This window comes from Sesamum indicum, linkage group LG2 (genome assembly GCF_026168435.1).
Source record: "Sesamum indicum cultivar Baizhima isolate 11 linkage group LG2, ASM2616843v1, whole genome shotgun sequence".
NCBI classification, from domain to species: Eukaryota; Viridiplantae; Streptophyta; class Magnoliopsida; order Lamiales; family Pedaliaceae; genus Sesamum; species Sesamum indicum.
In genome coordinates, this window is record NC_142658.1 from 19410018 (window position 1) to 19433386 (window position 23369).

The window sequence follows — 23369 nt, forward strand, 5'->3', positions numbered from 1 at the left end:
CGTTAATACATGTGGGAGGTATATCTTCACCATTATAAAAGTAGTTGGATCACAAAAGATTTATTCACCTATACCAAGTTATTAATAAGTCAATCGAAAATAAATATCAATTTTTTTTTGTTAATATTAACAAATATAATGAATTTGGATTAACCGATAGACCTATTTATTAGGTAAAAGCAAATATCAAAAGTACTAGATGTAATTTTTTAAATCACAAAAAATATATATATATATATATGATTACACCAAATTTTAAGAAAATGAAAGTGTAATTATTCCTAAAATTAGATCCCTTATCTTTTTATCTGACATATACTCTTCCGCCGCCAAATATAGTTCCATTAATTACTAATGCTCCCCAGCTCCAGGGAATGCTGAAGCTGCCATGGAAGGAACTTGCACCACCTTCTCAACCATTCTTTTGAACTATAGTATATGAGATTTTTTTTTATCTCCTCCACCACATAAACTTACTCAGAAAAAAAAATCAAATTACATAAAATAAAATTTGAATTTCTATTATTTATATAAATCTGAATTATAAAAAATAAAATTATTATTTCATATGATATAAATTTAAATAAAAAACTAATCCCCACGCCAGACCCACGTTCTCCTGGCCGCCAACCCCAATTCATCCCCCGGTCCCCCCCTTGGCCCAACGCACAAGTAGGCAACAACAATCGACTCCCAAATCGGAGGGCGGTTCGGCGTCACCCTTTTTTTATGGTGGGCGATTTACTGTCGCCCCCTTCTTGGGAGGGGGAAAGGGTTAATTTTATATTTTATTAAATTTCTATCAAAAAATAATTTTGTTTTTTATTATTTATAATCATATATAATATGAATTCGAATTTTGTTTTCATGGAACTGGATTTTTTATCATGTAAGTGATTATGTGGCAAAGGAGGAATAAAAAAAATACGTAGCCAGTAAAAAGAGTGTTTCTCCCTTTGTATTTTCACGTTAGCAAAAGCTCCAAGGAAAAAAACCATAATTTTATCCATCTAAGCAAGTTTCGGCGATTTGAAATATACGATAGCTAAAGTCCTATAACTGCTAATAAAACAATTAATTTTAGGTTACCCCTTTTCCTGAAATGTTAATTTTATCATAGTAAATGCAATTAAGTCTTATATGAACTAAGTTAATTTCCAGGCGCGGCTGCAGTGAATATTCAACAATCTACGTATAGCAAACTATTTTGATTTCCCAACCTCTAAGTTTTTGAACCTTGCGTCGTGGTGCATAGAGGTGTACTATATTTCTGGATGTTGGTTCCGTGTTCTTTGTCCAGGAGAGGGTTATGTTCAAACTAGCTAATCCAGTGTCCAATCTGAAGTTTCTTGTTCGTCATCCACCCGATTACAAATAATCTAAACCCCATCATGACCATTTATTTTTCTGTTTTTTTTTTTTTTTCGTTAAGAAAAGTTGAGAATGAGATTGGATTAATATACATGGTTAATTATACTTAAACCCTTATGAAAATGCAACATTTGCACTCCCTTCGAAACTTTCTGTTTGCACTTGACCTCCTTCCGTTAGAGCTCGGATGAAAAATGCTGATATTAGTAAAAAAAATAATTGCATAAATTTTCTATTTCGCCCGTTATTTAATATTTTCATGTATATTATTTGGTACTTTAAAAGGATAAATGTAATATATATGAAGTGAGATCAACATTATTAGATTTTTCCCCTTATAAGTACAAGTTATTGCACGGGCATGTTAAATGAAGGGTAAAAATAAATATTTATGTAACTTTTTTTTTCTACCATCAACATTTTTCATTCAAAAGCTTAATGAGTCTTGGGTGTAAACGATGAATTTTAAAAAGGGGTGTAAATATAAATATGATACTTTTTTTTGAAAAAAGTATAATTTTATATGTTTAGGGGTATCTAAGTGTAATTAACCCTAACCTATGTATTGAAAGTTATATATATCACTAAGCGAAGGTATCTGATTATTATTAGAAAGATTAAGGCTAAATTCATCGCATTCATTCCTATAATAAAAAATAAAGATGTGCATGTGTCAAGAATAGTAATCACATGTAGTATATTTTTTGTCCAGCATAGCTAGATTTTGGCCTATAAAACAGCAGCAAAACGTGAATTGTGTTTCGGATGCTACTTCTCCTAGATTATTTCTGAAATTGTAAGACCTGCTAACTATAAAAACACTTACCCTCCCACCAAATTTTTTGCCACAGCCTCTTGATCTATATATATCATTTGCCACCAATGGAGAGTTTATGGCCACTGTTTGCATTAGTATATGTAGCTCTACTAACCTTCCTCTCGAAAATCATCTATAAACGATGCCCGGAACGAAAACTTCCACCAGGTCCCAAGCCATGGCCGATAATTGGCAATTTGAACCTCATTGGTTCTCTCCCACATCAATCCCTACACCTTTTATCCCAAAAGTATGGTGAGATTATGCAACTAAAGTTCGGGAAATTCCCAGTTGTGGTTGCATCATCGCCTGAGATGGCTAAGCAGTTCCTAAAGGTACATGATATGGCCTTTGCCGGCAGGCCAGCACTTGCTGCTGGTAAATACACTGGCTTCAATTACTCAGACATGGCATGGGCTTCTTACGGCCCGTTCTGGCGACAAGCACGTAAAATTTTTCTCATTCAGGTGTTCAGTGCCAAAAAACTCGAATCGTTTGAGGATATTCGTGTTGAGAAGAGGCGTAATTTCTTCTCTCGTCTACATTCCCTATCAGGGAAGCCGGTTGTGCTTAAAGACCATTTATTCCGTCATACGCTTTCCACTATGAGTAGGATGGTATTAGGCAGCAAATACTTTAGCGAATCAGAAGATGATAAGTCCTCCATAGTAAAGCTGGATGACTTGCAAGCGATGCTGGACGAGTGGTTTTTGCTCAATGGGGTGTTCAATATCGGGGACTGGATACCATGGCTAAGTTTTCTTGATCTACAGGGATATGTTAAGAGAATGAAGGCTCTATACAAGAGATATGACAAGTTCCACAACTATGTGATTGATGATCATCAAACTAGAAGAGCAAAAGACAAAGATTCTATCCCCCGAGACGTGGTAGACGTGTTATTGCAGCAGGCTGAGGATCCTGATCTTGACGTCAAGCTCACAAGGGATCATATCAAGGGATTATTACATGTATGTATCAATCTTTGTTCTCTGATTGTTGATCATCATGCCATTACCTAATCTTTTTTCTGTCCGTACAATATATGTAGAATCTACTAGCTGGAGGCACAGATACCGCGGCTGCCACAATCGAATGGGCTATCCATGATATTCTGAAAAATCCTCGCGTAATTGGAAAGGCAAAAGAAGAGCTCGACAGAGTTATCGGAAGAAACAGATGGGTCGAAGAGGACGACTTCTCAAGATTGCCATACATCGATGCTATTATCATGGAGTCGATGAGGTTACATCCACTGGGGACATTTTTAATCCCCCATAGCGCCATGGAGGACTGCAAAGTTGCAGGATATGATATATCAAAGGGAACAATGATCCTCATCAACACATGGAGCATAGGGAGAGACCCTAACTCATGGGATGCACCCGAAGAATTCTTGCCAGAGAGGTTTTTGGGCAAAGCAATCGATATTACGGGAAGTAACTTTGCCCTCTTGCCGTTTGGTTCTGGCCGCCGGAGATGCCCTGGATATGACCTCGGACTTAAGATGGTTCGGACAATGCTGGCTAATTTGCTGCATGGATTTAATCTGAAGTTGGTTGATGACATGAGGCCTGAAGATGTATGCATGGAAGAATCGTATGGACTTACTACACACTGCCAGACAACTTTTACTGAACTCGTACTGTTTGAAAAATAAATGTCGTCAAGATAATCTTGATGCAAGTAGCACTATTGTTCAATAGAGTTGATGTACTTTTTCCACCCTTTGATCAGGTAATAATCGTTCTATATTAAATAAAGAAATATGTCGTAAACAAGAAGTCATTGAATGGTAAGAATAAACGTCACTAGCTGACAGAGTCTGAGGAATCAGTATCTCTGGTTGGAAATTGGCCACATTAGACTTTGATTGTTACAATTCAGGGGGAAAGGAAAATGGGTTTGGAGGGGATTTAAAAAGGCTGGATTCGGACTAGGTTCAAATTAATGATTTCAAGTGGGTTGGGTTGCAAACATCGGATTGGACTAATAGTTACTATTTTCTTAATTTAATCTATCATTAGAAAAAATTTAAAATTTAATTATAGCTAACTATCATAGTAAGAAATAAATAATTGAAGTAAATAACTATTGACAACGATCACACAATAATTATTGATCGTGAATTTTACGAATATGGTTAAAATATTTTTCATAACTAAAAGTTATGACAAAAATATTTGTTGCGGCTCATAGTCATGGTAAAATAATTTCCATAATGATAATCTAAATTTTTGAATCTATTTTTACTTAATTATAATTAATAATTATTATTATAACGATTTTAGTTCACAGTAAATAAATTGTAGCTTATAGTAAATTTTATTACAGATGATAAGCGGAAAAAGAGGACATTGGCTTCATATAGATCACTGCTCAGTTTAAAAAAATTGTTGCAGCCATATTGATCTCTGTGTAGCAGAAGTTGACTTTATTAATTTTTGGAATTCTAGTGGGTCTAATTAAAGACCCAGACTAGTAATATATGAATAGTATTGGACCGACCTTGAATCCAGTGTTTTTGGGCTGGTCTTGTCCTCCACTGCCCAACCCCACTGTACACATTCATTCTCAACTTAAATTAATTTTTTTTTATAATTTATGTCATCTTTAATGTAAATCTCGTAATTAATGAAATAAAAACTATATTGACCCATTAGGAAAAAAAAATTACTATTGGCTACAATATTAGTAGCTATTACTAAAAATCATGGTAAATAACTATTATTAACTACGATTAAATAAAATCGATCCAAAAAATTAATTTTTCCACTATGAAAAAATTATTTGCCACGGTTGGTAGCCATAATCAAAACATTTGCCACGACTTTTAGCTATGACAAATATTTTAGCCATCCTCGCAAAAACTACGATCAACAATCATTGCATGACCGCCAATAACTATTTGTTACAGCTATTAATTATTAACTATGGTAATTAACTGCAATTAAATGTTATGACTCTTTTAGTGACCCTAACTATGCATGACAAAAAATACAGTATCTTCTATAATTAAAAGGGATAATTATATCTACGCTCCCTAATATGTGGTCTAATTATACAAATTATTCATTTTTTTAAGTTATACACACACCCTTAAAAAATATCAATATTATTACATAAAATACTCCTTTTTTTTGTTGTAGTAATTTTTATAATTTCACAAAGATATTTTGTGTAAATAAATCATAAATTAGAAAGAAATTGAGGGTATTCTTCCATAAATTTCCATCCGTGGTGCTTTTTGCCTTTTTTTTTTTTAATGAAATCGATTGGTTGTTCTGGCTACCATGATCTTGATCTGGAAATTATGTGCTCTATTCTAAGTTCACACTGCAATAACCAGATTTGTTATCCCTTTTCTCTCGAAAAAATAAAAATAAAATAAAATTGAAGGATAGCCATTTTGCCACGTGGTCACGAGCACACGTGTGAGTCCCCCATAATGGGGACGAAACTACGAAAAGAAAAAGACATCGCCAATAGGTTTTGATTGGTAGCCAAGTGGCAGAACAGAAACTGGATATCTTTGCAGCGACAACCACAGCTTATAATCTCTTCGGTTCACCTAAACCCAAATGGGGAAGAGAAAAAAAAAGTCAAGTCATACTTTTAAAATAATATCATCACAAATTAGTTGAAGCCTTCACGAGGCATTTCGTGTGCAATTGGTAAACTATGTGACTTCATAATTGTGACACATTAAGAACTAGTAAATGTTGTTATCAACACATAGTTACACATACTTCAATTATACGTTTTTTTTTTTTTTTACTAATAATAGTAAATAAATTATAAAAATTCATCTTGTAATAACGAGGAATACCTCAACTCGACTAATACATCAATATGTTTAATAATAATAAATAATTTATAATAACTTACATAAAAGTAAGACATATACTCACATTTCCGTGGATATGAACACATACTTCAATCTTGTTGATGGGTCTGAGACTTAACCTTAATCACTAGGTTAAGACATTATTCGTGAATTGTTTTTTGTTGTTTATCCCTTCGTGACAGTCAATAGTTTGAGTTCAAATTTCAATGAATACGTTAAAGGAAAAAAACACTAGCGCCCACATATTGCCACATATGCTATAATGAGTTCATGAAATAATGAACTGTTTAATCTTGTTTTTAATTAGTATTATATATAGTATTATAAATGCTAGAACCCTTCATCCTTTTGTTAATTTAAAGTGATTAATGTACGTAGAATATTCTTGACTTACTTATGCAGTGTCAAGTATATATCTTCAACTATCATTATCAAATTAAACCCCCTTAATTAATTAAGAATTCATTAAAAAACAACCATATAACGTTAGAAATTCGGGTCTTTACACACAGTCAGAAAATAATCTTTTATTGTGAATTGATTTGTATTTCGTATTAGAAAGTTGCATTTTTTAATATGCAAGTATGGGGGTAATAGATTTTGTCATGTAAATATGAGGGGCTGACAAGTTAGTTTTATATAAATTTATTTTGATACTTAATTTTATTTGTAATTTTAAAAAATTTGCATATTGAAGATAAAAATGATCGAAAAAGTGCACTGAATTAATCACGTGCACTTTTTTTTTATCATTTTAGTGAATTTTGGCATTTTTATCCCTGATGCATGTGCGATTCTTAAAATTACAGAACAAAATTATCAAAATAAATTCGTATAGAACTAAAATTATCATTTCCTCATACCTACAAGACTAAAATTGTAATTTTATTCTCATATTGCTTACAAGCTACATATTCACGCAACCTTATATTTATATATATATATATATATTTAATATATGTATACACATAAAATATATATATATATATGAATTATAATAGAAAATGTATACGAACTTAAAATAAAACATTCTTTTTTTGTTTTAATCACTCACGCTCCTACAACACACACAAACGTATAAACACAAGTTTTGTGCTCTAATCATTGGGCTATTTCCCGTGGGAATATAAAAATTTGGGTTATTTTTTTTATTTATGCGTGTTATCCTTGCCAACTTATATATACGTATGTGTGTGAATATATACACGTATATGCATGGGTTTAGTCCTGCGCATTCTCATCCTCATCCCATGCTGCATTAACTAATTAATTAAATCATCGTTCCCAGCTCAAAATTAAATTAAATTAATAACTTCTTGACTGAAACTAACTATGTGCTACCCCTACTCAAGTCCAACCACATCTACCCCTATATAAACACTCCCTTTTCCCAATAATCATCAACTCACTCAATCCATCTTAAATTAATTCAAATTCTCTTTTCTTCTCTTCCTTCTGCATGGATAACCACATTTCAATACTTCTTGCATTAATGCTCTCCTTTCATTTTAGATTAGCAAATTGTGGCAGTAATTACACCTCAATTTGCATCCAAACACCTTACCCTGAACTCTGCAATTCTCTCATCACCACCATCCCTCAGACAACCTTGGACCGAGATCAGTTCAATTTACGGGACATTAGCCTTAGGGAGACCCTAGCTCAAGCTCGCAATGCCAACAAGCTCATTTCAGACATGGACCTAACTTCATTCGATGAATTGGGTAAATCAGCTTGGGCTGACTGTCTGGAGCTCTATGAAGACACCATTGATCAGCTCAACCGCTCGTCGGGCAGGGGAACGGGTGCGGTCGATGCACAAACATGGCTGAGTGCAGCAATCGCCAATGAGAAAACATGCAAAACCGGATTTCTTGATATGAAGTTATTCTCTCAGTTGAAATCCTTCAATCTCATGCTGAGTGATGATGACTTTCCGAAATTCTTGAGAAATTCACTTGCGATCATTAAGGCCATGAACGTCAGAGAACGTCGTTTGTTGTCCGATGAGCGTAATTTCCCTGATTGGGTTTCAGCCGGTAACCGGAAAATATTGGTTGAAACATCGGGTGGATCGATAAAGGCTGATATCGTGGTGGCGGAAGATGGTTCTGGGGACTATAGGACTATTTCTGACGCTCTGGCTGCAGCTGCTAAGCAAAGGAATGGGACTAAGAGGTTTGTTATATATGTTAAGAGGGGTGTTTACAAGGAAAATGTGGAGGTGAAGAAATCTATGAAGAATTTAATGTTCGTTGGAGATGGAATTGATGCGACAATTGTTACTGGGAGCAAGAATGTCCAAGATGGTTCCACCACCTTTCGTTCTGCGACTTTTGGTAATAAGCTTTTTACATATAGTTCCTGGATTTTCACTGGCAATTATTGGTAAAATTATAAGCAAGGGTGATAAATTTGGTATTATATGAATTTATTTTGACAATTTTGAGTAGAAAATTAGAACTTAGTCCCGTTTGCATATATTATAGTAAGAATATAAGCTGTTAGTTTCGTAAGTTTTTTTAATTTTTTTACCTTTCTGGATTAGGAGGATAAGGATAATTAATTAGCATATGTGGTTCAACATGTCAACTGGTCACGGCAAATAATGAGACAACCCTGTGTTTGCATCATCAAGTCAAGCTCAATTTTACATTATCCTCAAGGGGACAAGCCGAACATTTAATTAATCATTTTAGGCATAATATTATATGCCAAAATTAACAATTGGAATCTTGTATTATAAAATAATATTGCATCTCAGATTTTATTCAGTATATACATTGCACATGTATAAAGTGTGTGCTCTTTGAATATATCATCTAAAGAAACATTTAATCTGTATACCCTGCATGTTTATATTAATAGAAAACAAGACATATGTAACATTATTTTGTAATAAAAAATTCGAATCACATGAAAATTAAAAAACTATAGAACGTCAATTATTGCTGACGTGAAATTGTATAATCCATCATTAACTAACAAATTATAATCTCTCTTATGATCGTCTTTTATCTTTTTAGTTACAAACTTAAACGTATATCAATTTCAAATTTATTTCTTTCTTGCATCAATGATCATATCATTCTTTAAAAAAATTAAATTACTCTAAAAAACAAAGAACTAATTCAAAATTTTAAGTTATGATTACGAAAAACAATAGTAATATTTAATATTCGTGAAGTAAGGAAGCAATATTTAATATTCAACATCTAACGTGACTAATCCATATCTACTAATTATATTTATGCATGCAGCTATCTCCGGTGATGGCTTCATAGCACGGGACATGACATTCGAGAACACGGCCGGAGCCCACAAGCACCAAGCTGTCGCCCTACGTTCCAGTTCCGATTTCTCAATTTTCTACAGATGCAGCTTTAAGGGCTATCAGGACACCTTATACGTCCACTCTCAACGACAGTTTTATCGCGACTGTGACATATACGGGACAATAGACTTCATCTTTGGCGATGCAGTTGCAGTCCTCCAAAACTGCAACATTTACGTCAGAAAACCTATGCCGAATCAGAAAAACACAGTCACAGCCCAAGGAAGATCAGACCCTAATGAGAACACAGGCATTATCATCCACAATTCCCATGTTAGGGCATTCTCAGACCTAAGACCTGTCCAAGATTCATACAGAAGTTACTTAGGTAGGCCTTGGAGGAAATATTCAAGAACGGTGTTCATGAAATGTACGATTGAAGGGTTGATTGATCCGGCGGGATGGCTTCCGTGGAGTGGAGCTTTCGGTCTGAGTACTTTGTATTATGGGGAGTACATGAATACTGGTTCCGGTGCAAGAACTAATGGGAGGGTCAAATGGCCTGGATTTCACGTTATAACAAGCCCTGCTGAGGCCGGAAAATTCTCCGCTGGTAAGTTTTTGGCCGGAGAGTCATGGATTACGGCCGCCGGTGTGCCGTTCACGGCTGGCCTGTGACAGGAAAGAGTTAGGTTATTGGTGGTTTTGGTTTTCTCGCTTAAAGTAATTTGTGAAAAGATGGTTCTTTTTATTAATTAGGAAAGTGACTTATAATTGTATTATACATATAAAAAAATTTTTGATTCGGATCAAGTTTGGCCAAATAAAACCAATCATAAAATAAGTGTAATACACTTGCTATTTGATTGATCATTTTTTCTTAACTGTACACCATCACATGGCAAGCGTATTGTACTTGTCATATGATTTATTCAAATTTGGCCGAACCAAATTTCGATTAGAAATTCCCTATATATATATATATATATATATAGTTGTGCAAAATGTTAAATAGATTGTACTTGGTTATTGAATGGTATATTGTATACACCATGCATTACAGATTCTTGTAATCATATGTACTTCTCTAAAAAACATTGAGAATTGTCAATATATTTTTTACATCATTTGTTTTAGTTCATTGTAATTCTACTGTTGAAATTGTATTGGTATTATATATTTTTAAGGGTATTCTGTTATTGGGTGACATTTCGAGTACATCATTTATGGGGGTTGGCGGTTTAATGATAATATTTATTTAATTTTGTGCAATTTAAAAACCCAACAACTGGAGTGGTCAAATTTGGCTGGAGTGGGCTGATGTGTCAATTTTAGGGTTTTAAAATTGGGGCATTTGCTATCAAGGACATTGATTTGAAACAAAATGAAGGAAAAAAATGATAGTTTTAGTTATGTATGTAAGAAGGTTGACGACTGTGGACCTATAAATACGGCCTGGACAATTATAGTTTGAAATTAATGACATTTTGGCAATTTCAATCCTTCCGGTGCGAATTGCCTAAATTGTGGCGAAGCAATTGGCAATTGTTGGGAATCGAGGATTTCATTCAATTTGGTGAAGTGATAGCTTACATGGCAACCAACTGTATTCAATTTAGAGGTTTCTACATAAACATGGTTTCAAATAGAGTTAAGGAACATACACACCATCAAAACTTGAAATTTTCATTGTAATACGAAATAAAATCTATATTATTTTCCTTCAATGTCAACAACATACACAAACATTTCAAAGATGTACAATATTACCCTAATTAGGGGGAGGAAATCGTAAACTTCGGCTCTCGTATTGGCATTGTAAACATGTAGTTTTCTTCCTTTGCAATATACATTCAATTATTTTGATAAAGAAAAACATTGAGCAATTTTCTGTTCAAAGTGTTTGGCGGAGACAAAGATTTCTAGAGTTCTCAATTTGGCCGCTATCTTGAAACGGATTATAGCTAGACAACAATAAAAAAAAAAAAAAGGCATAAATTAACCTTAACCTTCTTCAAGTGCTTTTCATATATAATTTTTCTGTCAAATTGGATAAAATCCTCAGTTGCTTCAGTGGAATTCACATCAATTCTCTCTGAAAGGACTGAATTATCGAAAATCAATAAATTTCAAGAGTAAAAATACTTACCTAAGGCCTTAACTATGGTCACCACCTTTGCGTGTATCTTTAACCTATTCAATGTAACACCACCCCTCTCATTTAACACTCAATTTCTTTTCCCAATTTAGGAGGTTAACATTTTTATACATTCACAAATTTATCATCCAATGTACAAATTCCAAATAATAATAACTTTTACATTCTCCAAAATATATGCACACGCAATATTTTCCTACATTCACAATTTATTTTCCTAAAATCTTATTTATATAAAGAACTTATAATAAAGAATATAAACCACATTATATTGTAATTATTATGGATGTGACATGTGATTTGTTGTGATAAGAGGCCAATGCATCCTCGTCACCGGGGATTTTACGTCAAGTGGATAAACCTCTCATACAATTATACAGATAGATAATTATTTTAAGGAAGGAGAGATCTCACACCCTGAATTCTGGTCCATCAAATAAAATTTAAATGTAAGCTATAGAATAAGTAGCATGACAATAATGCACAAGATTATAATGAACACCATCACCTCATAATTCTTCTAGCAACTTCTACTTGTAATACTTCAAAACCACAAGTTTATATATTATTTTTCTTATTAAAAGATAATATCTTACCCAATTGACATCTTATCTTCAATAACAGCTACTTTGAAATCATTAATTTAGGCAAAATTACAAAATTAGTGTTGTATGTATAGGGTGGTAAAATTGATCTGTTACTATGGGATTGAAAATTTTAATCTTTTATGTTTTAAATTTATAATAATTTTGATTCTTTCAACTAAAAATAGTTAGAACTTAACAAATCAAATTGGGTCTCGGGATAATTTCGGTATTTATCTGGCCAGTTCTCTCTTTTTTTGTCGTCATGCCACTATTTTTCCATCTAGCTCCGCCGCCACGATCATCTCGCCGGTGGGCCACCACCCCTGTGTTCGCTCCCCCACAGTGCACACATCCGTCTGATCATCTTCATATCATGGCCTCCTAATCAGTTGACTTCCCCCATCTTTTTTATTGTCTCACCAATATTGCCAGCATCCATGTAAAATGCTAACTGTGTAAGTAAGATCTAATTGTCGCTGAAACCCAAGTCTTTCGGCTTTTTTTGGCTGGAATGATCAAACTTGCTACAAATTTAAAATATAAAAACTAAAATTGTCAGTCGCATAGTTATGAGGTCAATTTTACCAACCCCATACATATAGGACTAAATTTGAAATTATGGCTTAATGTAACTAGTCTTGCAGCGTCTAAATTAAATACAAGAAACTCCTAAAGTGTAGATCAAATTGCATAAAGTCCCTATGTGTTTTAATTTAAGTTATAGATTTTCAATACATATATATATATATATATATATAATTCTTGATATTTAGATATTTAAATAAATATGTTTAAGAACATAATTATTTACTCTTCTACTAAGGATGACAATACCCAAAAAAAAAAAAAAAACCACAAAAAAAACACCCTAAAAACAAAAGAAACAAAGGGGGTAACTCAAAAAAGCAAAGAGAGATATTATCATCGATTCTAATCCAAAATAGGGTGAAAAGCTTCCGAGAACCATGCCATTTCGAACTCCCCACGCGTAAAGCCACCTTCCATTAATTTCTAATAGAAGAGGAGTTTCACAAGGTTTCTGATATTATGGTGGGGTTTTGCTTCTCTCTAAAATACAGGAAGAATTTTAGACATTTCAGAAAACACAGGGGATAACATGCAATTTGGCACGAAGTTTGTGATGGCTAATTTCATTACATTTCAACCGGGAAAAAAAAATACATAACTGATGGGTCGTTCTAATTTCAGTGACTGTATAAACCATCAGATCACAACCCCTTATAATCCAAAGGCCAATTCCATAATAGCATGAGACTGTAAAGCTTAATAAACATAGAGCTAATAATTGAGACACTTGCCAATCTTCACACGTAAAACTTGGGACAAATGTGGTTGGAGTGGGCTTCCTGCCCACATAATGATGGCAAATTACTTATCTAGAGGAGACATTATTCTACATACAGATATAAATGATGTAAGAAAGGATTTTCTCAAATAATTGTAGGAGCGTTAAAGAGGAGAGATTAAATTATCCTTCTGGGTCAAATCATATCCTTAATCATATGAACCTCATACAAGCAACAACCAAGTACAGACCTCCAAAATATAGCGTCTCTGCAGATGTTGTACAATGCAGAAGAGCTGATAAACTTATTGCATTGTTTATTTTTTTTTTCTCTCAACAAAATTATGTGAACATTCGATGTCCAGATACATGAAAGAGATCCTCAGCACTATCTGTTTAGTATCTATGTAATAACAGTGGGTACAGATCGGCCGGTGAACTCTTTCATCTTAGACAGCTTAAGAGCAACATCAACCTGTAGCATATAGAAAACTATTAAGCATGTGCAATTGGTTGAAGGGGAATGGAAGAGAGAGAGACAGAGAGAGAGGGAGAGAGTTAAAGTAAAACTGGTGTACAACTCACCAGAGGAGCAAGTGCATCTTGAGAATCTCTCCCAGTCTTGGACGAGTCCTTCTCATACTGTTCTATGTACAGCCGGATAGTAGCACCCTCTGAACCGGTTCCAGAAAGTCGGAATACCTGGTGAATATCAAAAGTCGTTTAGGAGATAGTTTCAAGTGACTCCTGACAGTGTTCACAGCGAGCATATACATACTAAACAAAATGTTCATTTTTTGTACTGAAAAGAAAAATCTAATCAGAGGCAGTGGACCTTCCTACAGGTGCTAGATGTTTAACAATCTCGTACTCCTCAAGCATCCTTTACGGAATACCATCCAAGAAACCGTATCAAATTATTTATAAATTTCTAGCATCATATCATATCCTAGTTTTAACCACAGAAAAGATTATCTTCTCAAGTGATTCAAGAATGCACTGTCTTCAGCTGTCTTGTGATCCATAGATACTGATCTAAATTTCATTCCTGATGTAATTCCAAATGTCACACTCAAATATTGGATATCATGCATAGTTAAGTTTAACCAGAGTAGAAGTGACTTCTTCTATGTGCTTGTATAGATATTGCAATAATGATTACCAGTCGGGACCCATCTTCAAACAGGTATCTGATTCCCTGATGCTTTGAAATGGAACCATCAACAGGATCTTTGTACTCAAATTCATCAGCATGGACAACTTTCGAAACATCCGAGCGGATTCCCTTAATGATGCTGTAGTAACAGAGAAATGTGAAGCGTTCGAAAGGAAAAAGTTTGCATGATTAAGATAATTTATATGGTAGCAGAAATTATTACTCAAATCTATCTCAAGCTATCCAAGTGGCAGTCACAACTGAAGAATCTTTTGATTGTCTACTTTAATATGAACTCTCGGCATGGCATTCAAAATGTCAAAAGTGAATGCATAGGAAACCATATTCAATTCAAGAGAATTGTCACAGTGGAGTTTAATCATGACATCATGCCAACATGTATAGTAGCAAGACATGAAGGCAGATAGTTAATGACTATTTCCAGCAGAAAGTTTTGTGACACAGCAAATAGGACAGAGCTCAGTACTTGACAAAAGCTCTCTGTCTAGGAAATAAAATACAGGACCCCAAGTTAAGTTTCGGCAATCAGGATAATTTAGCTACTGCTTTCCAATACCAAGCTTCACTGAAAATGAGGGAGATAGAGATTGACAAATCCACTTTTGAAATATAAACCAACCACCTCAATAGATCTGCCCATTACTATGACCCACCTTCCAAAGATCTATTGAGGTTACAGATTGGAGTATGACTTTGCAGATACAATACAGATCAGTCCTTGAACTACCCACATAACATCCAAAACTACAATCAGCAGAGTTATTCATTGAATTTTCACATATATTAAAATCATAAGATTTGACAGCCAAATTAGGGGGGGGGGGGGGACAACAAGAAATTCTTTATATGCTGCTCCCTATGCGTAACAGACAACTGAGATATCTAGCTGAAAGTCCAGTCAATAATCACTTTAAAGCCTTGAGTTGAGTTGACTTCTTTCCAATATCAAAATCAACTAAGAGATATCTAGCTCAAAGTCCAGTCAATAATCAACTTTAAAGCCTTGAGTTGAGTTGAGTTGACTTCTTTTCCAATCATCAAAATGAACTAAGATACCTAGCCCTTTTCTCATGGTATCATAGAAGAGAAGTCAACACATTTAAGACTCATTCGCAATAAAATTCACAAAGCCAGAATTGATAACAAGAAAAATTGAACTTTTAACATGGACCTTGTACCACAAAACTCCTATAGCAATTTCATTTAACATAAATGCAAAGGCAAGCAATTCTAATCAGAAAAGCATGCAAGGTAAGTAAATCAACAAACTGCTGCATAGAACTCTAACTTGATATTGAGTAGAAACGAGTTGTGAAAATGGAAGGGGAATCTTTATTCTTGCAGATGGAAATGGAGGGACAAGAGGCTTACTTATTAACTTCAGTGAGAGAAGATTGCAGCTTGACCAAATAGGCCATCAGTTCCTTTGCACCACCTGCATCGACATTCTTTAAAACAAAACAAAAAAAGTTGAAGTTAACAAATATTGCAAACATAATATTGCTCATAGTGATTCACTCCACTAAAGAGAAGCAGCTGCATATCATAAATAAATACCTCATAATCATATCGAGTGTAATAGTGGCGCCCGTATGTAGACCAATGCTGGCGAACAATGTCTTCAACACTGACAAGTTTCCCTCCTCCCAGATTGTCTTTGTTCTTATAGGCAAGAATAGATAGCCAAGCCAAAACTGCCCATATTCCATCTTTCTCGCGAATGTGGTCTGATCCTGTTGACATATAATACAAAAAGTTCTAAGAACAGTGGAATTGAACTTCGTGGAAATGGCACTTGCACAATAGAAACATATCTCCTACCAGTGCCAAAACTTTCTTCACCACAAACCGAACACATTCCAGCATCCATCAGGTTGCCAAAGAATTTCCATCCAGTGGGCACCTGAAAAGAGAGACATAGTTAGATCTCTAAAACCAGTGCAGTGCCTCCTGTAATATGCAATTCACATGGTACCTCAAAGAATTTTAGATTCAGGTTTTTAGCTACAACATCAAGGGCAGCTGATGTGGGCATGCTCCTGAAAAACCACACAAGAGAACAGAAAAAAACAAAAAAAAACAAAAAAAAAACGAGAGATGAAACTGAGATTCATGTTTTCAAAAAAAAAAAAAATCACTAAAAAGTTCACTGAAGTACAACAGTTCATGTTTTTCAGAGACCAAATAGGTGAGAATACAAACAGAAGGCAGCAAACAGTAAACACCCCAAATTACAAGAGAACAAAGTAGAGAAAGATGAGAACCTTGCAACTCCTTTTAGACCACCAGAAAAGTAAGGTATGGCTTGAACAGCATTGGCAGCTATGATGGCAACAGAATCAGATGGAGTGACAAAGAACCTAATAAAACAGAGTAAAATTAAAATTTATAAGTAATGCTGTTGGAAAATCAACAATAATATGAAAACCAACCTTTTCCCAAGGATCATATTGCGGTCTGCATCTCCGTCAGCAGCGGCACCAAATTCTGGTGGTTCCTGTTCAGTGTTTGTCTTGCCCAATCCCATACGAGCAACTAATTCTTTTGCATAGGTCAGATTGGGATCAGGATGACCTCCACCAAAATCTTCCTGCCAGTATGATAGGCGCAGAGATGGAAAAACTTTGGGTCAAAGCAGCAATATCATAAGTACGGGTGCACAGGGCAAACTCAATGGGCGTGCATAATATAATTTTTTATTGTATTTGTTTAATTCAGTATCAGAGAAATAAGATAAAATGAACGACTTATCAAAACTATTGTAATATTTTAACTTTAAATGTGCATGATAGATAACTATCGATAAAACCAAGTGAAAATGAATAAATACATTTGAGCACATTTTAGGCAATGCGAAAGTTAGTTATTCGAATGCCTTAATAAATAGTATAGATATTAAGTTTCTTAAAAAAGAGAACTAGGAAACTACCTTGGGCACGCAATTCAATAAAGAGCTTTCTTTTGCACCTAGCTCTTCCACAAATATACGTTTAGCATAAGCTCCAGCAACGCCATGAAGTGCGTCATAACTAACAAATAAATCAGAAGTTGCACATTAATAGCTACTTCATCTGAGCAAAAATAATTGGAAAGTACTCCAGACATGATATAACATTACGAATCCACAGGCATACCAGAAAGTGAATTTTGGAGATGTCAGTAACTTCTGGATAGATTGGAAATCAAAAATGGACCTGGAAAGGGATAAGCAAAACCAAGGTTAGCATAGCATAATGATTAACCATAGAACCATAAAGAATGGACAAATTTGCTATTAATAGCCAATGTTGACCTTAGTGTAGATACTCATTGAAATTCGGTTTAACCCTCATTCATAATCAAACATTACCTTTCAAGGAAACCATGGACTTCACATGCATTAGCATATAACTATAGTTAACAGCAAATGAGAAGTTCAATGCATATCCTATGAAGAAACATACTTCATCAGTTTGACGTAATCACTTGCTGAGTCAAAAACATCAACATCAAATTGCCCCTCCGGACCAGCAAAGCTAGTTACTCCTATAATAGAGATATCCACCTGTAATTTCATTCAAGTATCATGAGAAAAAAGTATGGTTCATGAACCCATGACGTGTACGTGTGTTTTCAAGAAACAGTTCATACATCTGGCAGGCCTTCCGCAATCAAGTATTCCTTAATTGTGGTAGTGTTTGAATAGATCTTATCAGTGATTCCTTCTGGAGCAGGTCCACCATTTTCCATGTTGTATTTGATTCCAAAATCCTGGAGAAAGATAAAGAGTCATGTGCATCTAAGGAGCTGCGAAAACATTTTGTATTAAATATCTCAACAAGGGTCATATTTTGGATCAAATTAACATCTTTTAACTCAGATTCCTCCACATTTGTGAACGAGTGTGAGCATCTGTCACTGTGCCAGTCAACTCAACTACCTATGGGTATTAGAACTTGCAAGCCTTTGTATTATCATGATTTGGGATTTTTATCAATAATGATTCTTAATTTATTGAAATTGAATTTTTGGAGAGAATATTTCTTTAAATATTTTAGAGAACAAATTATATTAGTGATATAATTTCGATTTTTAATTGAATGAAACAAAAAGACTAAAAATATTAAAGTCCAAGAATCAAATCTTATAAGGTTGTACCACAAATAAATGAATAAAGTTTATAGAAAATTAATTTATAGATGAATAAAAGAATTCATAATGGACAAAGTCCAAGGGTAATTTTGGCCAAAAATAAAGTAAAAGTTAATGGTTGAATTTTTTGAAATGAAAAGTTGATGAATGAGCTTTATGGATTAGTAAGTATTTTGATGACCTTATTAGATATAAAAATTTATTTGATGGGTTTATAGTAATTTTTCTAAAAATTTACAAAAGAGAGAGAGAGAGAGAGAGATGAGAGAGAAGAGCTTGCAGGTGTTCCGTGAGACACAATAAGATACGTTCACGTAATCCATGGAAGATGTATTCGATCAATCAAGCATGAGCACAGAGTGTTCTCATCATATGGTGAGAAAAAAGGGATAACCCTAAGTACGTAAAACACTTCAGACAGACAAAACAGTGGTCTGCCATAAATATCAAATTGTCTTCAAACAGTGTCCACCGGATTCTAGTTCATAAATTTATTTGAAAGAAGGAATTTCCTAATCATAATTTAGGAAGAGGTCATGATTTATGTATCAGAAGACAAACATCAACTACTGGAAAAAAACAGTTCAGGCAAAAACCTCATGAGGCCCCCCTGGGTTGTGGCTAGCAGTAAGAATAAATGCCCCGTTTGCCTTGGATCCCTGAGAAGGTTCAATTAAAAGTATCTAAAATCATTGAAATGATCAAGATTTAATGTTTATAGATAAGAATAAAATAAAATAAAATTTGAAGGTAAAGGTTAGTATAGCCTATTCAAATGATTACTTACATCAGGGCCTACTCTTTCACGTATAACAGCAGATACAGCAGGAGTAGACAGCAATCCATTCTGACCAACCCAGATGCGCCTTACTCCATTTGCAGCAGCCATTTTAATAATAATCTGATGTTGGATACAACTACTTAAATCCCATTTGACATAGATCAAATAAGAATGCAGAACAGATATGTTTTTCAGCTAGTATCAGTCTTTCCTTCTCTTCTACAGACTCCACATAAGGTGAAAAAATGAAAAATCCCTGATTTCAGGATACAGCATGACATTTTTGTTCATCAAAAGATTTCAGTAACCCAAGCATGAAACTTCAGGGACTGGAATAAGGTCCATCTCTACAATGACTGTATCCCAGAGCGGAAATCTTCAATAGAATGATAAAGACTCACATCCAAGCAGGTAAAAACATTGTGTATTCAATAACAAATGCCCCCTAAAGATAATAGTTTTGTTTAATAATAACCTGAAAAGTAAGAAGAATATTGATTTTGGAAATTTTCCAGAATGCAAAAATAAAAGTTGTTAAGAATGAAACTAATAAAACAATGACTGTTTCATCAGAAACACAAGTTGTCTAACCTGGATAGCATCCTTTGAATAGTAACGGCCATCACCAGAGACAACAAGAGTAGCACCTGAATAATTATTCAGCCAAAATTATAATCAATGGAGATGGGAAAAGAAAGAATTCATGTTCAATTATGGTATTATAAGAAATTGTTAAAGAAGCTGCTAATTGCATGCAACATGGTGGCTTCTCCTATTATATGGAACTTCTTTACTCAGAATGCAGTACTTCTCAAATTTCAGCTTAGAGCATTTAAAATTAGTTTCAGACAAACTTCACTAAAACTCTACTCCAAGTATGAATTAGGCAAGCACATTATAAAGCCAAGCCTTTCTTGCTGTCAAACTGATTGTCCAAGTTAGGTGACTCAATGTGTTATCCTTGTTGCTTATCAATGAACTGACAAAGTGTGCACACTGTGATAACAATTGATGACCATCAATAGCCCCTCCTCATGTCTACGTGCATCAATAACAGATCAAAACGTGTGGATGTAGGGGAGCATCATTGTGAATGTTCCGAACCATTTAACCCACTGCTCCCATGTTTTTGCCCTTCCATTCATCCAATTTATAATTATTAAACATATCTCAGATCATACTTTAGGAAAATACAAAGAGAAACAATCCCCTAGGTTCCTGACTCTATCTGGCAAAACTCACAAGCAAGATTAGAAGTGGAACATAAAGCTAAAACATGTACCTCTGACTTTATCAGCTCCAAGGGCATTAAATGTGGATTGGACAAAATTTTGCAAGTAATGGGGTTGCATGAATACCTTAACCTGAACAATGCATTTCAAATTTATTTGAGATTCAACTGTTGGAGGCAAGTTCAGTAAAGCTTGCGATCCAAGGAGTCCAAAAGTATAAAATATACAGACTAGGACATAATCCTAGCATCAATAGTTCATAATAACACTACATTGCAAGCAGGTCCCTCAAGTGGTCTTTAGCAAATTAGTTGCTTGCTACAACATGCAATCATGTAACATCAGAATATTTGGGGCCCTGGCAAAAACTATGTAAACCACCTCAAAGCAATTTTTCAAAGTTCTAACTTTCTCCAACTCCTAAAAGGAGGAGATTTAGTCAACGCACAGGAATAAAAGAGAGATAAAAAATGATAGCACACATGCATAACAATGAAATATTATTATTTTATCAAGAGCATAAGATAAAGCATATTTTCGGAAAATTTGTTGTATGCTTCGGAGAAATCAACACTTAAAAATAGGTGTATGTGGCTTCAACTCTCCCAATCTCCCTCCCTTTCCACCTCTCCAACTCTTCAAATTCAAGGTTGCAAGGAATTGTTAAAATGGCTTACTTGTGATTCCACCAAATAAAATTTTCCAGTCCATTAATCTATTAGATACACTCAATTCAGTGCTCTTCAAACCCCCAGACCTAGTTCATGCCAAGTGGCAATTAGAAAAATAGCAAAACTTTTAAAATAACTGTGTTCTATGACTTCTTACTTATCTATCTAAAAATGTTGCAAATTGTAACTTTACCAAGTTTTCACTGGTCTCCATTTTGTGTCAAATCTGAATAATGAATTGGTAACATGAAACAAATGCAGCCACATTATGTTGGGCGTAGTATAACTCCTTCTAACACTTCAATCATATTCAGAAGACCAGGCGTTTGTAATAATTGTAACAGTAACATTCTCTTCTTTGGGATTGTGCCCACAACAGTCCCTAGAATCCTGATCTATCAGATACATACAAACCAAGGAAGTCCATAACTATTCCCATAAGAAATAGAGCATGCATCACACAAAGACAATAACTTTCTTTTTTATAGCACAAAAATACTAAGTACTTGTATTAGTTTTACCAGATCTACCAATGGCTTTTATAGATCCTACAAGAAGAAAAAGCCCCCCAATATCAATTTCAATTAATTAAATAAATGTTTCAACAAAACATACAAATACCATAAGAAATACTAATCAGTACCCGTACGCTAAAGGAACACAAAGGTGATTCATAAAGGAAAGATCACAGAAGAAAGTAGATCAATGCTAGCATTACACTGTCAAAACCTGTCCCGTCAAAATTAATCCGCCAAAGTAAACAAGGAACTCTCACAAGAACCATAAAAAATTCATAAAACTAAAAAAAAAAAAAACCTTTTTCCTAAGACCAGAAGTCCCCGGTTTCTGTCCATCAAACGGAGTAGTCTCGACACGGGCAACCTTGAACACCATCTTTACTCAAAATCTTTAACTGAAAAACACAAAAACCAGAATCAGAATCAAAAGTGAAGAAAACACAAAAGTATAGGCGGTACGCACAAAATCAAGAGCACATAACAGTGTGTAAACTGATAGACGAGGCAGGCAAGGTGTTTGTGAAAAAGCTTGAGATGCTTACTGAGGAAGGGATGGGAGATGAGAGGGGTGACAGGTGTGTGTGTTCCGAGAGAATGAGCGTGAGTACAATGGGAGAATAAATAAAGCAGCAGTGGCACTGGTATATAAATAAAAGTGGAAAATGAAAAGAAAAGAAAAACCAATAAAGAGGATTATTCTATGCTTGGCGCACGTATTTCCGTCTCTCTCCACCTAACCGTCAGATCTCCGCTTTTCACTCCTCGTCAGGACAAATCAAAATCAAAGGGAAATCAAGAAAGGAACACACTCCACCTCAGCTTCTATCTACTGTGATTCACATCAGAAAATCAAGACTTTTATATTATTATTACAAATTGAAAATATTCATTATAAATTAATGATAATATTGTATAATTATTTCAAATGCAATAGTACATATAAATATTTTTTTTCAAAAAAATTACCACATGGTATGATTAAATAACTAGTTTGAGACTTTGTGACGATGGAATGATCAGAATTTATTAGAAAATAGTTGTTTACGTGGTAAAATTGTAGATACATAATTATAAAAAAAAAATTGATTTTTTAAGTTTCATTAATGTAAATATAATTTATTGACTTTGTACTAACTAGTTAGTATCAATAATATCATTATTTACATTTCACAAATTTAAAATATAATTATTTCTATGAGTTTAAATCTCACGAATATGTGTATATAATTTATTTTTATTTTTCTTGAATATGTCTATTGGTTCAAAAAAAATAAGAATGTATTGAATTAATTTTTAATTTAAATATATTGAATCGTACGTTTAAATGGGGGAACCTCTCATGAGTGCTTCGTCATGGGCTGTGATGTGGAATTAAGTAATTGGGCTTGCAAGTCCAATTTACATGAAATGTTTTTATGCATAAATTACAATGGTTTTATTGCGGCAAACAATGATTTATGTTTTTTTCTTTTTAAGAAATAGTAATTACGTAAATATTT

General features: G+C 34.2%; 3 protein-coding genes across 4 annotated transcripts; 2 read left to right on the top strand and 1 right to left on the bottom strand.

Annotated features, from left to right (window-relative positions):
* The first annotated feature begins 2080 nt into the window (after window positions 1–2080).
* On the top strand, window positions 2081–3972 carry LOC105156323 (trimethyltridecatetraene synthase). The gene is made up of 2 exons (XM_088877577.1): window positions 2081–3159; window positions 3240–3972. The coding sequence occupies exons 1-2, from the start codon at window positions 2254–2256 to the stop codon at window positions 3846–3848; spliced, it is 1515 nt and encodes a 504-aa protein (XP_088733703.1). The 5' UTR covers window positions 2081–2253; the 3' UTR covers window positions 3849–3972.
* Window positions 3973–7429: 3457 nt separating this feature from the next.
* Window positions 7430–10445, top strand: LOC105156324 (Plant invertase/pectin methylesterase inhibitor superfamily). Its single transcript, XM_011072421.3, has 2 exons — window positions 7430–8374; window positions 9296–10445. The coding sequence occupies exons 1-2, from the start codon at window positions 7495–7497 to the stop codon at window positions 9985–9987; spliced, it is 1572 nt and encodes a 523-aa protein (XP_011070723.3). The 5' UTR covers window positions 7430–7494; the 3' UTR covers window positions 9988–10445.
* Window positions 10446–13513: 3068 nt separating this feature from the next.
* On the bottom strand, window positions 13514–22623 carry LOC105156218 (phosphoglucomutase, cytoplasmic). Of its 2 annotated transcripts, none has more exons than XM_011072292.3 (19): window positions 22353–22623; window positions 22169–22265; window positions 20732–20813; window positions 20041–20096; window positions 19456–19569; window positions 19265–19327; window positions 18168–18287; window positions 17981–18081; window positions 17672–17731; window positions 17467–17566; window positions 16970–17127; window positions 16802–16897; window positions 16513–16576; window positions 16359–16440; window positions 16095–16270; window positions 15909–15985; window positions 14523–14655; window positions 13946–14062; window positions 13514–13835 (listed from the first exon to the last, which is right to left on the bottom strand). In XM_011072292.3, exons 2-19 carry the CDS (start codon window positions 22244–22246, stop codon window positions 13764–13766), a joined length of 1749 nt encoding a protein of 582 aa, XP_011070594.1. In that variant the 5' UTR covers window positions 22247–22265; window positions 22353–22623; the 3' UTR covers window positions 13514–13763. The 2 variants fall into 2 exon arrangements, with proteins under 2 accessions (XP_011070594.1, XP_011070593.1); XM_011072291.3 differs by having other exon boundaries at window positions 22413–22622.
* Between the last annotated feature and the right edge of the window lie 746 nt (window positions 22624–23369).

Bases quoted from the DNA above. Each gene is read 5' to 3' on its own strand.
- LOC105156323 (XM_088877577.1), top strand. From the start codon at position 2,254: ATGGAGAGTTTATGGCCACTGTTTGCATTAGTATATGTAGCTCTACTA. The intron at 3,160-3,239 runs GTATGTATCAAT...CAATATATGTAG, and splicing joins ATATCAAGGGATTATTACAT to AATCTACTAGCTGGAGGCAC.
- LOC105156324 (XM_011072421.3), top strand. From the start codon at position 7,495: ATGGATAACCACATTTCAATACTTCTTGCATTAATGCTCTCCTTTCAT. The intron at 8,375-9,295 runs GTAATAAGCTTT...TTATGCATGCAG, and splicing joins CTTTCGTTCTGCGACTTTTG to CTATCTCCGGTGATGGCTTC.
- LOC105156218 (XM_011072292.3), bottom strand. From the start codon at position 22,246: ATGGTGTTCAAGGTTGCCCGTGTCGAGACTACTCCGTTTGATGGACAG. The intron at 16,271-16,358 runs GTAGGAGATATG...ATATGTCAACAG, and splicing joins TGAAGAAAGTTTTGGCACTG to GATCAGACCACATTCGCGAG. The intron at 14,063-14,522 runs GTAATCATTATT...GATATTCACCAG, and splicing joins TTGAAGATGGGTCCCGACTG to GTATTCCGACTTTCTGGAAC.